General features: G+C 48.2%; 1 protein-coding gene across 2 annotated transcripts in view; it reads left to right on the forward strand.

Annotated features, from left to right (window-relative positions):
• The first annotated feature begins 14584 nt into the window (after nucleotides 1-14584).
• Nucleotides 14585-14839, forward strand: part of PID1 (phosphotyrosine interaction domain containing 1) — a 91235-nt gene continuing 90980 nt past the window's right edge. For both annotated transcript variants that reach the window (XM_056359035.1, XM_056359037.1), the window contains exon 1: nucleotides 14585-14706. In XM_056359035.1, coding sequence (XP_056215010.1) covers nucleotides 14677-14706 — 30 coding nt within the window. In that variant the 5' untranslated portion in view covers nucleotides 14585-14676. The remainder of the gene's footprint in view (nucleotides 14707-14839) is intronic.

Here is a 14839-nt window from a genome sequence, read left to right on the forward strand (position 1 = left end):
GGCCCGGGCAGGCGGCAGCACGACGCTCCCGCGGGGCCGTGGCTCCCGGCGGCAGCTCCGCCCGCGGCTCCCCCGCTGCTGCGGCGGGTCCTCGCGGTGGGCTCGGGGGGAGCCCAGCGCCCGGGGGGGCACAGGCGGGCCGTGACGGTGGCCAGGGGACCCGGGCAGCCCCTGCCGTGTGTAACCCCGAGCTCCCCGGCCCGGGGACCCCCCGCCCCGGCGCCACCGCCCGATCCTGCCGTCACCCCCCGTTGCACACGCAGCCGCTGGGGCGGCGGAGCCGGGAGCCCAGAGGCGGCAGCTCAGGCAAGTGCGTATTCGAATAGCAACAGCCCTGCCGTGGTCAATCCCTTGGAAAACAGTGGGGGAGTGAAGATTTGTCACCTTTGGGGGAAGCTGGTTTGGTGTCTCTGCATCTAAATGTATCATAAAACCTGCCCGTAGGTACCCGGTGCTGCCGCAAACACGGCCTGCTCCAGCGGAGCCTCACGCGCTGGAACTTCAGTCGCAGCCCTGCCGTTTCCATCCTCTCCCAGCTTCGTTTCTTGAAACGGCTTGGCTTTTCTCCAGCAGGGCTTTGCGGAGGGATGCCTGAGCAGATACGACATTCCTGAAGATGTATAGCTTCTCTTTTGATAGCGACAGACACCTGATGAGGAATAAATTCAACGCCCCTGAATATTACTCTGTGTAGATGGCTGAGAGGAGTTAAACAGCCCCTCCTCACTTGTGTTGCCAGAGTTATGCCTACAGGGAACTCTTTGCCCCTTCGTGTCGCTAAATCCTTCTGCATCCAAAATGTCTCTGAGATTCCCGTCTTGTTTTGCCCACAGCCACTCAGCTTTTGCAGAGCAGATGGGCACCCTGCATCAGAGGTGCTGTGCCCAGCCTTACAGGTGAGCAGATCCAGCCCATCCTCCCTTTGGGTGCCTCCAGCCCCGTGTCTGTGTGAGCTGTTTGCTGCATTGACCAGCTTTGGGAACCTCTTTTTTCCCTACTGCCATGTTTCCAGGGTTCATGTGCTGCTCAGTACTGGCTGGGCTGAAATTGCTATTTGTATGTTACCGTGCTCTGATATTCCTGATCTCAGAGGGGGTGCAAAAGTATGGACCTCCCATGGACCTCTTCTTCCTGCTTGAACGTGGAAGGCAGATGAAAATCAGTTTGATTCAGGGAAGAGTTTAGTCTCCCAAGCCGTTCCCTGCTATGGATGGTTAAACCAATGACTGTATTACCAAGAGCTAATGGGTTCAGACATGTTCTTCACATAAGAAATGGGAGCGTCTGGGCACTCCAGTGTGTTCCTCAAAACCTCTCTTCTATACTTAGGCTACTGAGAGAGAGATCCACCGGGTCATGGCTTTCAGGCACCTTTTATTTTATAATAGAAAAAAATGAGTCTGAGGGATTGTTTCTTAGGGTTTTTTTGTTTAAATTATGTTTTGTCTTTTGGAGTCTGTTACCCTGTGAAATGCTCTGTACAAGCAGGTGAGCAATGAGCGAGGGGCAGAGCGCTTCGCCAGTGCCAAGTGTGGGATACGGAGCCAGTCTGCTTTAGCTCCTCTTTGCCAGTTTGTTGTCCATTCCCTGAGACTTTGGCTGAGCACCTGCCAAAATACTGTCGTTGAGTGGGGTCAGGAGGGGTGGCATAAGGCAAATTTGATTCTGAGCTGCCTTTATGTCCATCTTAAACATTTATTTCATCAGGGAGATAGGACCGGCCTGAGTCTGCTGGAGCAAACAGAATACTGCTGTGACCTGAAGTAGCTGGAGAGTGCAATGTGCTTTCAGCTCCCACCAGCTGCCTCTCTGTCTGAAGTTGTCACTTTGTTCTTCCTGACCCTTTCCTTCCTGTTTGCGCTAGAGGTGATCTCTCTTGTGCACCTTCCGCGCTGCAGAGCACCCTTATGGGACCCAGCATCTGAATCCTTTATATCGTTTTTCCTCCTCATATTTTGGAAGAGCTCCAATTAGGTGAAGGTGATTTCTTCTGATAGGAAGTGGGTCAACCAGTGAAAACAAACAAAGCTTCAAAGTGGCTATGCCACATCCAGCCTCATCTGGGCTCAGCTGGTTTCATTTCTTCTACAGTGCAAAATGGATAACAAAAATGACCTCTCTGGAAAAGTCAGATTTCTCTGTTGTTATGAATTCCAGTTCCAAATCCTCCTTTTAAGAAGTTTATGATAAGATGATTATTGTAAATAAGCTTCCCCTTTAGCAAAGAATAAATCATCAAATAGGCTTTGTTTGGTGAGATCTTTGGCAAAGGAATGTAAATAAATAAGCTAACTGAATAAACTTCTTTATCTGGTGCACTGAGCAGAAAAGGCAGCAAAGTTAATCATTTAGGAAAATAAGCTGGCCTGCTGTGCTTTCTTCAATAACAGACTGGGAAGAGTCTAAGGGAAACAATCTGCTCTAACTCGCTGACCCTGGAGTTTTTGCTAGAGTCCCATAGACCAGGAGAGATCACGTTTATCACTCTGGAAGCAATGTTATCTCCTCAAGGAGATGCCTTCAGTCTAGATTTTTGATTTGTTTCTTTTCCTGTGGAGTGGGCTACTTTCCTTCAGAGATTGCTCCTTGCAACAGAAGTGAGATCTCTTATGAAGCCAGCTGCAACTTCTCTTCCACCTCCTGGGAGTAGTACACGCGTGGACAATAATCTGAATTTGCAATGCCTTAAACTCCGGACTCCTTTAATGTTTCCATATGAGCAAGTCTGTGTGCATCTGCATGTGATCGTACATGGATGTCAGTCTACCACTGCTCAAAGATATCAGAGTGCAACTGTTCTGATCTTCACTGCAATTTTTAATTGACTTATGTGGATTTGTACTAATCTGAAGGAAATCTGCCTGGAATCTGAGCCTATAAACCAGATATAAATTGCACAAATTAACAAAAATGTGTGTAGCTGCTGTGGAAAGAGAAAACAGCCTGATGCAATTTAGATGATTTTGGCATGTAGCAGCTGCAATTATGATGTTTGTCAGTAGAAGGCTAAGTTCTCACCCCCAGTCGTAATGGTTTGAGGGGTGATCATTGCTGTAATGTATCTCATTGGCCTTTGCTTTCTCCCTTTGTCTGTGCTGTATCTTCTGCTTTGCTACTCTAGGGCATTAGCATCTTATGGGAAAATTTCAATGTTGGCACCATAGATGAAGACAAGCAAGAAAAACATGAAAATAGGTCAGTGACGAGTTCCTGGCTGTGAATCTTTTGGGTAAGTTGGACCAGGATGAACTTCTGACACTCCTGACTCATCTAACTGTGCAAGTCTTTGATCGGTTACATCTCTTCCTCCTCCATTCCCATAAATGCTTTGGTTGATGAAAGACTGCATCTGGTATTGCATCAGGACAGCAATATCTCAGCATGACATTGCTCAACCAGGACTGTACTGTTTAGTGCATAAACGATGCATTAATAGAGGCGGTGGTCTGTAGCCTATGCGAATGCCCCTGTTTGTCCCCAAGCCACAGCTCCCTATTGTTTCCTTGTTTCAATGTCTCATGATTTCAGCATAGTTGCACTTTTGCCCCTTTTGGGGTGCTTGGCACACAAATATAAAGCCAAGATCGCTTGAAGCTCTTCCTGGGAAGAAAGTATCTACAGCTTCTAATAATAAAAAAAGATAGGACTGCTTCTGATGGCAGTCAGACCACATGGATTTGACCTGTGAATATATCCACAGGAAAACAAATGTAGCCTCACTCCTCAGGCTTGTAGTTTGGGATGCTTCCAACGTTGGAGTAAAAGCCTTTGCATATGCAACAGCAGCACTGATGAGCACTGTCCTACAGTTATAGCTGCAGGAGATCACAAGAGATTCATGGGTTTTCACCATGAATTCCTACTGACTACCAGCACAGTCCTTAAACTGATGGGGTAGCTATTTAGTCTAAATACAAATAATTGCATGTAATTAAATTCACCTCCTTTGTACTAATGAATGTTTCTTTGAGCTAATGAATGTTTCTGAAATTTTATGAGATCTTTTCATTGTTTTGTATGTCTGTGATTCTGAAAAAAAAAAAAAAAAAGTTTCCCAAAACTTCCCATTTAGCTAATGGCTTACAATGTGTTTCATTACATATGAAACAAATCTCAGCCAGGATGAAAAATATGCTCAATGCCTTGTTGAATATGGAAACTGTTTATGACAGACCTTCACTGCCAGCTCTTGTATACTCTTTGCCTAGCATACGTGCCTTTGGGCAACCACCCATCTGATGGGTTAGTATACATTCTTGTATTAAAATAATTGAAATACAATAGTATCTTTCTGGGAATTATGTCTTATGCTCTCAAAGCTATGAAACCAAAGCACAGAACCTCAGTTCTTACTCTTTCATCTGCACTTCTGACCACTATGAGCTTCAGGAAATCTCCTAGGTAGTGAGGGCCGTGAGGGCAATTTCATGCATAATAAAGCTTCATTTACCCCAGCCACCTTCCAGAAGATTGGATTTAGCTTCTTTTTTGGAAAAACACTGGCTCAAGTGTACAGTTTCTTTGGTCTCCTAGAAGTCAGCTTCCTTCCTCTGCTGTATCGCGACACAGAATACATACAACAGGTTCCAGTTCTGATTCTTTCTCCAAGAGGACAGTGCAACACGTGGATAGATTAGAGAGAGCTGAAATTGGTATTAACTTGCTGAAAACTTTGTGTTTGGAGATCCTGTTGTATTGCATTGATATTTATTCTACAGGTTGTTTGACACTACATTGCATCTGTCATGTGAAGAAGGCAACCAGGCAATGACTGCCGTGATGCACATTAATTTCTTTTGAGGATTTTGTACTTAAGATGTGCTGTCCATAATGTTTTATTTGTGGTGCATACATGATACCAGTACCTCCTATCAATTTAATGTGAACACATATTTCAGTTGTTTTCCCTTTGGATGGCATTTGCTGGAACAGTGTGTCAAAACAAAACTGGCAAAACACCGTGTAAATAAGAGAGGATCAGCTTTCACATGTGCATAGTATGCCATTCCACTTTCATCTTGCCATGAATTTGAAATTGAGATTGTTCTACATATAAAAGATGATGACCAGTTCTTTTTACCTCCAGTACTCAGCACACTGCTTCCCCTCTTTCCCTGTGCCCTGTGCTGTCCTGCATGCAATAAGGACAAAGACTGGAGGAGATTTTTAGAGTGCTGAATTAGGTGCAGAGTTTATCAGTTTTCCTCCGTCTTTCACCCATTTCATTTCCACAGAGAGAATATTTCACAATTTCATGGAGATAACTCAAGTCCTGATAACTTTGTATTACATTTTAATACAAGTGAGATTTAAAACAGGGTAGTAAGCTAGCAGTATTGACAGCGGTGTCAATAATCAAAATTTAAATTTAAATCAAAATGTCTCACAGCTGTGATTTACTTAGTGATACAAGTTGCCAAATTTTGAAAGATTTCATTCGAAATAGATTATTGACGGGAAAATATGGTGATGCTTTGATGACATTTTAAAGTTTCGTGCAATACACTACAAATATTCTGTACGAATTGGTTAACATTATCTAATTTTGCTTCACTTCAAGGGACTCCTGTCTGCAGAGAAAATCAAAATCTCCCAACAAAATCACTACCCTGTCCTGACAGTAGGGCTGGCCCTACCTGTGTTGTTTTCAATTGCTTTTCAAGGAGCCCTGATTTTGCATAAGCAATAGAGCTGTCTTCTCTTTTTCCATTTTGTAGTACCTCTCAAGAAGGGCAGAAATTGCGGGCAGAGAAATAATACTAGACTTCAAATTAACAGTTAAATGTGCTCTTCATTCAAAAGCAACTCAGCCTTGAGATTTCTGAAAAGTCATTGTCTCTCTCTCTCTTTTTCGTTTATGTGTCATCTCTGATTTACGTCCCTCTTCTTCAAACTTCAGCATCAGACGTGATTTATGAGTGCAATTTTCTGTGTAATATTCTGCAGCAATAGTTGGCAAATCCCTTCCCTCAGCTTGGGGATGTATTCTTCTTTGTTACACACCAAAGAGGCACACAACCCTTAAATTTCTTTAAAAACACAATGCTTAATAAGCTTTTTGAAAGGAAAAATGCAAATACCATCTCATAATAGTCCATCTCATAATTACACATAGATACGTTACTTGTACAAGAGCTGCTCTGGCTACATGGCAGTGGCACATTATGTGAGGGATCCACTGAGATCCCCTCTGACTGACTGCCATGGGTCAGTCTGTTTAACCAGTCTCTTGCTTTTAGCTTGAAACAATTTCCTATGTGGTGCTGAGCAAAGCATGTGAGTCCAGCTGCATTGCTGCATTTAGCTGTCATGCTAAAATTTAAACGAGCTTAATGAAGGACTTTTGAGGTTTGTTAATTTTCTGTTATGTATTTTTGTCTCTTCTAGGATTGAAGACATTTTACATGTTTATAGAATTCTTCCTCGAGTTGCAAAACTTGATAAAATCGTGTGTGAAATGATGATGGCATCAGCCTTATAACTTCAGTGAGGGCTCTGCATTCACTCTGGTTCCAAAAACTTGGGACTCGAGTACCACTAAATTATTGTACACAAGAAGGTGATTCCTGGGATTCTCTGGATTATTTGTAAATCTGTATTTACAACCTCTATAGATATTTGCCAGCAAATAAGTTCTCATCCATCCAGCACCATGTGTTAAAAATCTTTCCAATAATCAGTGCAGTGCCCAGGTTACAGACCAAGCAGGAGGCCGTCCACAGTCACTGACCCATCTGTCTTTTCTGAATTAGGACTTGCGTGAATTGCAGCGTGGTTTCATCCCTGAACTCTGCTCTGTGTCCCGTCTCACACATTTTATAGCCTAGAACCACTGCAGAGCTTTTGGTTTTCTGCCCGTTCATGTCCTTTGACATACTCAGACATTAGTGTGTGTTGATTCTGGAGCACAGTGAGTGCATTAAACAAATGACACTGGTGCTGTTACACATCCTATTACACCCTCTGCCATGAATATCTGAGCAGTGTAATATGAAAATTATCTGGGTTTAGCTGTGAAAGAACCTTAGTATGCACAGGCATTTCTGGGAGAATTTGGGTGGTTGTAACAGTACCTCATAACATCCCTGTGCTCAAGTGGGGGAAGGAGAAACATCTCCCAGATTGCCACATAGCTGACCAGCCTCCTTGTGCCTATGAATAACTAGCGGGTACAAGTCACTGAAATAGGAAGTGTGGCTTCTAGCAAACTTCCTGTTTTAATGGATAAACTTGGGTAGGTGGAAATTGTGAAATCTAGGTGACAGATTGCCAAACCTTTTTCTTGGTATAGTGATGCTCTGCAACCAAAAATTTTGAATGGAGACTGTCAAAAGTCTCTTCCCCTGGTAGTTTCTCATTCCGAGGGAACATGCAGTGCATATAAAATTGCCCAAATATTTATTTATCACCTCTGATTCCCTATTCCTTTCCATCATTCCATTGTCTTCAGCGCTCTCTCTAAAACCAGCTCATCTGTACAGACATGATTCTTCTTTCACTTATGTTGTTAAAAATCAGAAGAAATGATTTAATAAAGTTCAGAGTCTCACCTGTGCAACTCAGATAAGAATCATGGACAGGAGCTATGAAGATGCCATGGACTTAGCTTGGTGTAAAATTGGTGTAGGATGATCGTGATCTTGGTACAGATTTGTGGACGTACATATTTCTGTTTTTCACAGACAAATGAATATTTAATAATCATCAGGGGTAATTCACAAATAAAGACAATATATTCAAAGGTGCACAGAGCTGGCAGGGATCTTAGTAGGTCTTGTTTCAAGTTCTTCTGGATCTAGGAGAGAACAAAGATGTGTCTGGCACTTGTCAACCTGAAGATTTGATGCTGGTTGTTTTCTGCTGCTTACAAGATTGAATCGTGCATTAAGAGCTGGACTTGAGGTTCTTTGGGTACATAAACGCAAAATTTGCTGCTAGAGGCTGTCTGGGCAATGTGCCTGCAAGGAGGTGTCTGGCCACCAGCTGTGTCACTGGAGCATTCCCTGGAGAAGTAATGACGTCTCCTGTCCCATCTCCCTGGCCTTTCCTTTGCCCACTGCATGTCATCGCCCCCCCAAGCCCCTCTGTCCTTTGGCTCTGTTCTTTGGGTTTTTCCCCTTTCTCATCCTTGCTGCCTCTCTCCTCCCAGTCCTGCTCCATCCGTGGGGACGCCTCAGGACACGTCCCTGTGCCCCAGAGAGCTCAGCCTTGCCCAGCATTGCAGCTGGAGACTGGTGGGTGGCTGCCATCACTGCTCCCTGCGCCTGCCCTGCCTTTCCCACACCCCCACACCCGCTGCCCCCCACATCCCACCGCAGGGCTGGTGCCTGGCCCGCAGCCTCTGAGCTGCGTCTGCCTCCTCCCGCTTTCTCCAGGCGCTTTCCTCGCCGCCTCCGTGGCCCAGATTTAGACGGCCTGAATTCCCCGCAGCCCGGCGCTTCCTGCTGCCTGGCACGAGGCCGCCGCGGCGCTGAGCCAGGAGCCTTCGCCCGGGCAGCTGGTGCAGCCACAGACCCCGCGCCCGAGCCCTCCCCCTGCAGCACGGCCGCTGCCAAAATCCACAGATTTTTCCTTCCTTTCCTGATGCTGGTTAGGAAAAAAGGGGCATGGCCGGTACCGATCTGAGGGGGTTGGCAGCTCCAGAAAATGGGCTTTGTGTTTGCTGGGAGGCTGACACCTCTGCTTCGCTCGTTCACCGCAGGCTCCTGCTGGCTGCCACGGAGGTGCTGCCCAGCGCAGGTGATGGAAATACTAAGAATAAAATTTGATTGCCCTTGTATTATCTGATATTTTGTCCTGCACAGAACTGATGGGGCCTTTTAAATCCATGCAGGGCCTTTGCAGCAACCTCCCTCCTACACCTGTTGACCTACCATGGCTTTGGTGGTTTATTTTCGCTGCTGTGAGCGGGACCGATACAGCGCCAATGTGAAGGAGAATATCTGCTTTTCTAAAGATGAGGCCAAACGGTGAGAAGAAAAAAGGGATATTACGTAAATGGCCAAATCGGTCACTACCTGTGCATTGCATGCATGTATTTAGTCCAGGCACCTTCAATACCATCCTCCAAGTCATTTTTGGTAGTGGAAGAGAAGTAGCTATCCTAGTACTTGGGGAAGGTGGTGGGGCAGTTACAGCTAAAGAGGTAATCAGAAACACAACCTCTTTTGGCACCAACACAGGTCATTAAAGACACCTGGTTGCTATGGGAACCCCAGCAAGATCATCTCAAACAGACTGGAAATCAGGAAATCAGCACTTCATTACACCTGGCAAGCCCTGCCCAGATGGGTGGGAGAACATGGCATAGCCAAACCTGAATTATCTCCCTTCCCTGGGATACTGCTGCCTCGATTTCACAAATCATTAACACCACATTGCTTTCAGGTTTATAGCATTTCCTGATGCCATTTTAAAATACTTGTGAAGGTGAGCCAGATGTACTGCCAGCAGAAGCAGCCTCAGCTGAACCACCCTTGGTGGAGCTGCACTCCTGTGTCTGTGCAATCATCTCAATCACCTACATAATCAGAATAAAAATGACTACCTAAATAATGGTACTGCATCACTGGGATTATACAAGTAAGCAAGTATGTAAATAATTTTCCTTTCAATTTAGAAAAACACAGTACTGAAAGGAAATCAAGGATCCTTGAAGATCTGCATTTTTCCAGCGTTTGAATGAAACATCTTTGCTGTTGAATTGCTGATACTTTAACAGAAACTGTGTTTTAGGTAGCTCCCAGGTAAGGAATACAGGGCCAGATCTTTAAAGCCGTACCTATGGAAGGGTGTATATCTGCCATTTAGATGTAACCATAATTTAAATTGCTTCTCAATAGCCCTCAGGGGTCACTGCAGGTGACTTGAGTCCCCTCAAAATTCGAGTTTCTGTTGTCATTCTTTGCAAACTGCTGATGTTCTGACGCTGCCCCTGGCTACCACTTGCCGGCATCCCATGGCTGGACGCGGTGCTGGATGCCCAGCCTGGCTGTGTCCTCCCCAAGCAATGCCCACGCAGTGGCTCCCCCATGCCAAGTCTCCGAAGCATGCAGTCTGCCCCGGGAGCTGGAAATCTCTAACCTGGGTATTTAATCTGCCATATTTATATGACATAAAGTTGAGATCATGCCATCCCATTTAGCTTTGCCACCTGCAAGAGATGAAGGTCTACATAAAAATTTATTTATTGTTAACTTGAATGTTAAAATATGATAGTTGTCAAAGAAAACAGTTTGAATTGCTTGGATAGTGTGTCTTGGGTTACTTGGGCACAAAACATTTTTTCAGAAAGATGCTGGAAAATCCATATGATGTATCTGATGTTCATCTGTGCAAAGATGCTGCATTTTTTTTTGGAGCAAATTGACAACCTGTTTAAGAGTAACAAGCGTATTTAGATCTTTTAACTATGTTACTAATTACAGCACTTTACAGAACATTAGATTTGCTAATTAGGCAAACTCTTACTCTGCAAAAGCAAATCCAAGGTAAACCGATTTTTAAAGTAAAAAAAACGAATGCGTTTAATGACTTGTGTACCCTTTGTAGACTTGCGTAATCAAAAAGAGGATCTTGGAAACAGGACTTGTGAAGTCTGCACAATATTTGGGGAAGCAGCATTTAAATAACCGAATGACTCTCCTAGTCATGTTTTGGTGAGAAGTAATAGAGCTGCTAAAGCTAAATGGAGCTTTTGAAGTCTAATTCATTGGGATCAGCAATTAGACAATTCTAGTTAATTAAAAAGGCAATGTCTACAGTTTAAAATAAAAGGTTTATTTTTGTTTTCAAATGCAAGGGCGCCGTGTTGCTATAAGCACCTTACATTATGGTATGAGCTCGTGCAAAAGGAAGACAAACTCAATAACTAGGAGCCATTAAAAGAGAAAATCCTGGAGTCACTGGAAATGCTTCAAATTTACTATGTGAATAAAAGTGAAATTGGTCCTATTGCATGAAATACTCCCTTTTGAAATGCAAGAACTCCCCTGGCTCCAGTATTTCTGTCCTGTGAGCACAGAAGTGAAGGAAACTGAGAGATGTGGGACCAACCTGTGTAATATATTGCAGTCTTTGGAAAGAATTGTCTTAATATTAACTCATTACAAGAAGAGAAACCCCACAATTTGGCACAGTAAAAGGAAAATTAATAGAAAAAATATCTGTATTTTCTTACAGGCACATTTTGGAACACAGTACATCCTGGAAATATGAATTCACACTATTTTTTTAAGCAAAAGCAAAAGATCTCTGACTGGCTGGAAGCAGGATTTACCTAATGCAGAACAGCTTAGATACCCAATAAAAAATGATGCTTGGATTAAAATATTAGAAAGCCTCGGTAAAAATGACCTCATTTTAGTGAGATTGTGACATGAAGTCACCCAAGTTTAATTGGTCATTTCCTGAGCTGGGCTTTGGCTGGTGCCCTGGCCACACCAGCAGCACCTGGTTCAGCCGAAAAGAGCTTCCTGCAGAGGCATCACAGGACACGTCCCAAAGGGCAAAAGCAGGGCTGAATTTCCTGACACAGCTGTAATCCACATGATGCTCGAGTATTCCTGGAGACTAAACAAGCTCGAGCAGGGTGGCTCTGTAGCTGTCTTGTCCCCACAGTGCTGCTTGCTGTTGTGGTGAGAGGTAGGGCTTTGGAAGGATGCTGCTGAGGCTCAGGGGGTGTGTGGGGGAGGTTTCACAAATTGCTTTTTAATCAACCACTTTGATTTCAGAAATCTGCACTCAAGCTGCTCCTCTCCACCTGTAACTGTATTTCTACTTCCCTGTCATACAACCTCAGCCTGAAGCCTACAGCGTTCATTCTCTGTTTTCATATCCTTTTGGAAATGGACTAAGTGACTCTTCCTGTTTGTTCAAATAGCATGCCACCCATTTCACAGTAAAGGCAGATTTCCCCCTCAATTGTTTTAGTTTGTATAAAAGTCATGTAAACTAAGAGAGAGGCAGCCCTCCGCCATAGGGGTGGTCTCCTTCTGCTAATAGCAGATCCCGAACTTCCTTTGTGTGCTGCTGCTGCTGACAGCCCGGGTTGTGCCGGCTCCCAGCTGCTTCAAGCAGCGACGGCGGGCCGATTTACCCGTATGGGACGGATCAGTGAGACTGCTCCAGAGGTCACTTGAGGAAGAACAAGGCTTTTATAAAATGCCCCTGCACAGGGGTGTAATCATCAGTCAGAAGAAAACAAGAGGGTGACAGGGACACAGTGTTTGCTTGGCAAGTGGGAAGGGGAGAGCTCTGGTGGGCATCTTGGCTGGGAGCTGGTGCAGGGTTAGCGCTTCCCTTCGTGGAGAGAGGAGGGTGGTGCGTCAGTAAACGAAGCTGCAAGACTTGAATCGCTGTAATTAGGCCGTCTCTGCTAAGGGATATACTGGTCAAGTGTTTTCAGAAACGGTTTAATAGTTCATGTTCATTGAGGCCTCACTCTGACCAGACACAGCCTGGCCCGGACCCTGCAGCGCACCTCAGGATGCTGGTCCTTGAGGCTGGCCATGTGGCAGGGCCACCCTGCCAGGGTCATGGCTTCTTCACGGGTGAACCTGTGCCTGCTCTTTGAGCAGATGCCCTTCAGCAAGTGCTTCGCTTTGCTCTTTAAAGCACCAACGCTCAAATGATAGCACACTTGCCCCTGCGGTCATGCAGTCACAGCCAGTTTGGGAGCCTTGAAGGCTGGGGTGGGGCAGTTAACGCTGGGGACAAGCGTGACACATGCTCCTCTGGTTTTTGAACAGATCTTCCTGGCACCCAAGAATGAGGCACTGCCTAGGTGGTCCCGGGTCAGCAGGGAGGACTGGGGACAGCTTTTGCGTCTGGAAAAATGTTCTTTGGTGCAGTTCAGGAGCCTGCAGAGACTCTCCCTTTTCTGTGGCATTTCTGATCTCCACAGGGAAGAGCAGTGTCTGTGTGTCCCTGCCCAAGCTGGCATGGACATGCCATGGGAGAGCTGGCACCCTGCCGCCCGCACTGCTTTCCTCATTGTCGGTGGGCACTACTCTGCTGGCACTGCCACCCCCTCATGCATGGCAGCCAGCACGTGGCTCTGCCACGGCTTAAAACGTGGCCCAAGCACCGAGGTCATTTAGATACTTCTGGAGCTTTTGCCTTTAACCTCCTGGATAGCAAAAGAGGGCTTTTTTTTTTTTTTTTATTTTTTTTTTTTGCCTTTTGCTGCTTAAAGGGATGTCCCGGGACGGTGTAGGGCACTGTTAGTCAACAGCTGGTTTGGGGCCAGTAATGGCATCGCCCCCCCTGCCTGGCAGGTGCCCTGGAGCAGATCCATCTAAGGAGATGGAAACATCAGGTCAGGTAATTGTCAGGGTGATATGAACGTTGCGATTCATACGTTATTTTAGTAACACTGACAACAGTTTTCCTTACACGTCCCCGTGGCGGCTGGAGCTGAGGCCAGCGGTGTGGCTCGGGGAGGCTGCAGTGTGGTGCATGGTGGCAGGGCTGGGGGGCATGCGGGTGGGGGCCCACCGCGGGGCTGGGGGAGATGGGCTGTTGCACCCCAGTGTTCGGAAACAGATCTGTCTACTCCAAGCGCTGTGCCTTAATGTGCTGCTCCCTACTCTGCCCGATTTAGGGGTGGACGTGGTCATATTTCTGCTGCTCCTTGTGCGGGGTGGGGGCAGGAGGAGGCCTGTGCTGAGCTCCACGTGAGGGCGAGCACCATGCCGCTTCAGCAGGTCCCCAAGGTGCTGTGCCCCACTCCTTCACCTGCTCCACAAACCTAATGCCAGAGGTTCGGGCTCATTGTGGGGGAAGGCGGTCGAGACACTCCGTGGGGTATTTTTCTGCCCCACCGCAGGAGGAGGCAGAACCCAAAGCCTGTCCTTGTCCCGCTGGAGGAATCGATGCCGGGCACTATGGCACAGCCGAGCGGGCTGTTGGCGCTGGTGTGGCGCAGGCCCCTCGGCCACCCGGGGCTGACAACGCGGGAGGGGTCCCCAGGAGGGGTCCCGGGCCCAGCCGCTGGCCTCCAGTGCTCAGTGCCTCTGCGCTGCCGGCGGCTGCCTGGGCACGGGCAGGGCCTGGCTGAGCCGGGCAGCGTCCCGCCGGCTCCTCAGCGGCTTCAGCCTCCTGCAGAGGAGGAGGAGGAAGAAGTTTCGGCCGCCGTGGGGAAGGCGGCCCCTGGGGAGGGCTCCCTGGGGGGACCCCTCCATCCTCCCGGGCAGCGCACAGCGAGCGCAGGTGGGGAGGCTGGCGCCCCTGCCCGGGCAGCTCGGGGCCGGGCACCACGGGGCTGGCACGGCGGCGGCCGGGGGTGCCTGCGCTGCGCCCCTTCCCCCGCACGCCCCCGGGAGCGCCCGCAGGTGGAGGCCGCGCCGCCGGGGGTGCCCATCCCGGAGGGGTGCCCATCCCGGAGGGGTGCCCATCCCGGAGGGGTGCCCATCCCGGAGGGGTGCCCATCCCGGAGGGGTGCCCATCCCGGAGGGGTGCCCATCCCGGGGGGGGTGCCAGCCCACCGAGGATGCATGCCGCCGGTCCCCGCGCCGCCGAACGGGTCCGCGCGTGGCCCCCACCGCCCTGCGGCGGACACGCGTGGGCGGAGCGGCGGGGCGGGGCGGGCGGCGGCGCGGCGCGGAGGGGAGCGCGCCCGCAGAGAGCCGCGCTCGGCAGCGCCCGCTCGGCAGCGCCTCCCGCCGCCGCGGCACCATGTGGCAGCCGGCCACGGAGCGGCTGCAGGTAGGCGCGGGCGGGGGTCCGGCCCGGGGCGGGGGGCCCGGGCCCGCGGAGCTGCCCGGGGAGGGCGGCGGGGGCCGTGCCGGCGGGGAGCGGGGCCGGCGGAGCATCATCCCCCGGTACCGGGAGTTTGTTG

Source organism: Falco biarmicus, chromosome 13, assembly GCF_023638135.1.
Source record: "Falco biarmicus isolate bFalBia1 chromosome 13, bFalBia1.pri, whole genome shotgun sequence".
Classification (NCBI taxonomy): Eukaryota; Metazoa; Chordata; class Aves; order Falconiformes; family Falconidae; genus Falco; species Falco biarmicus.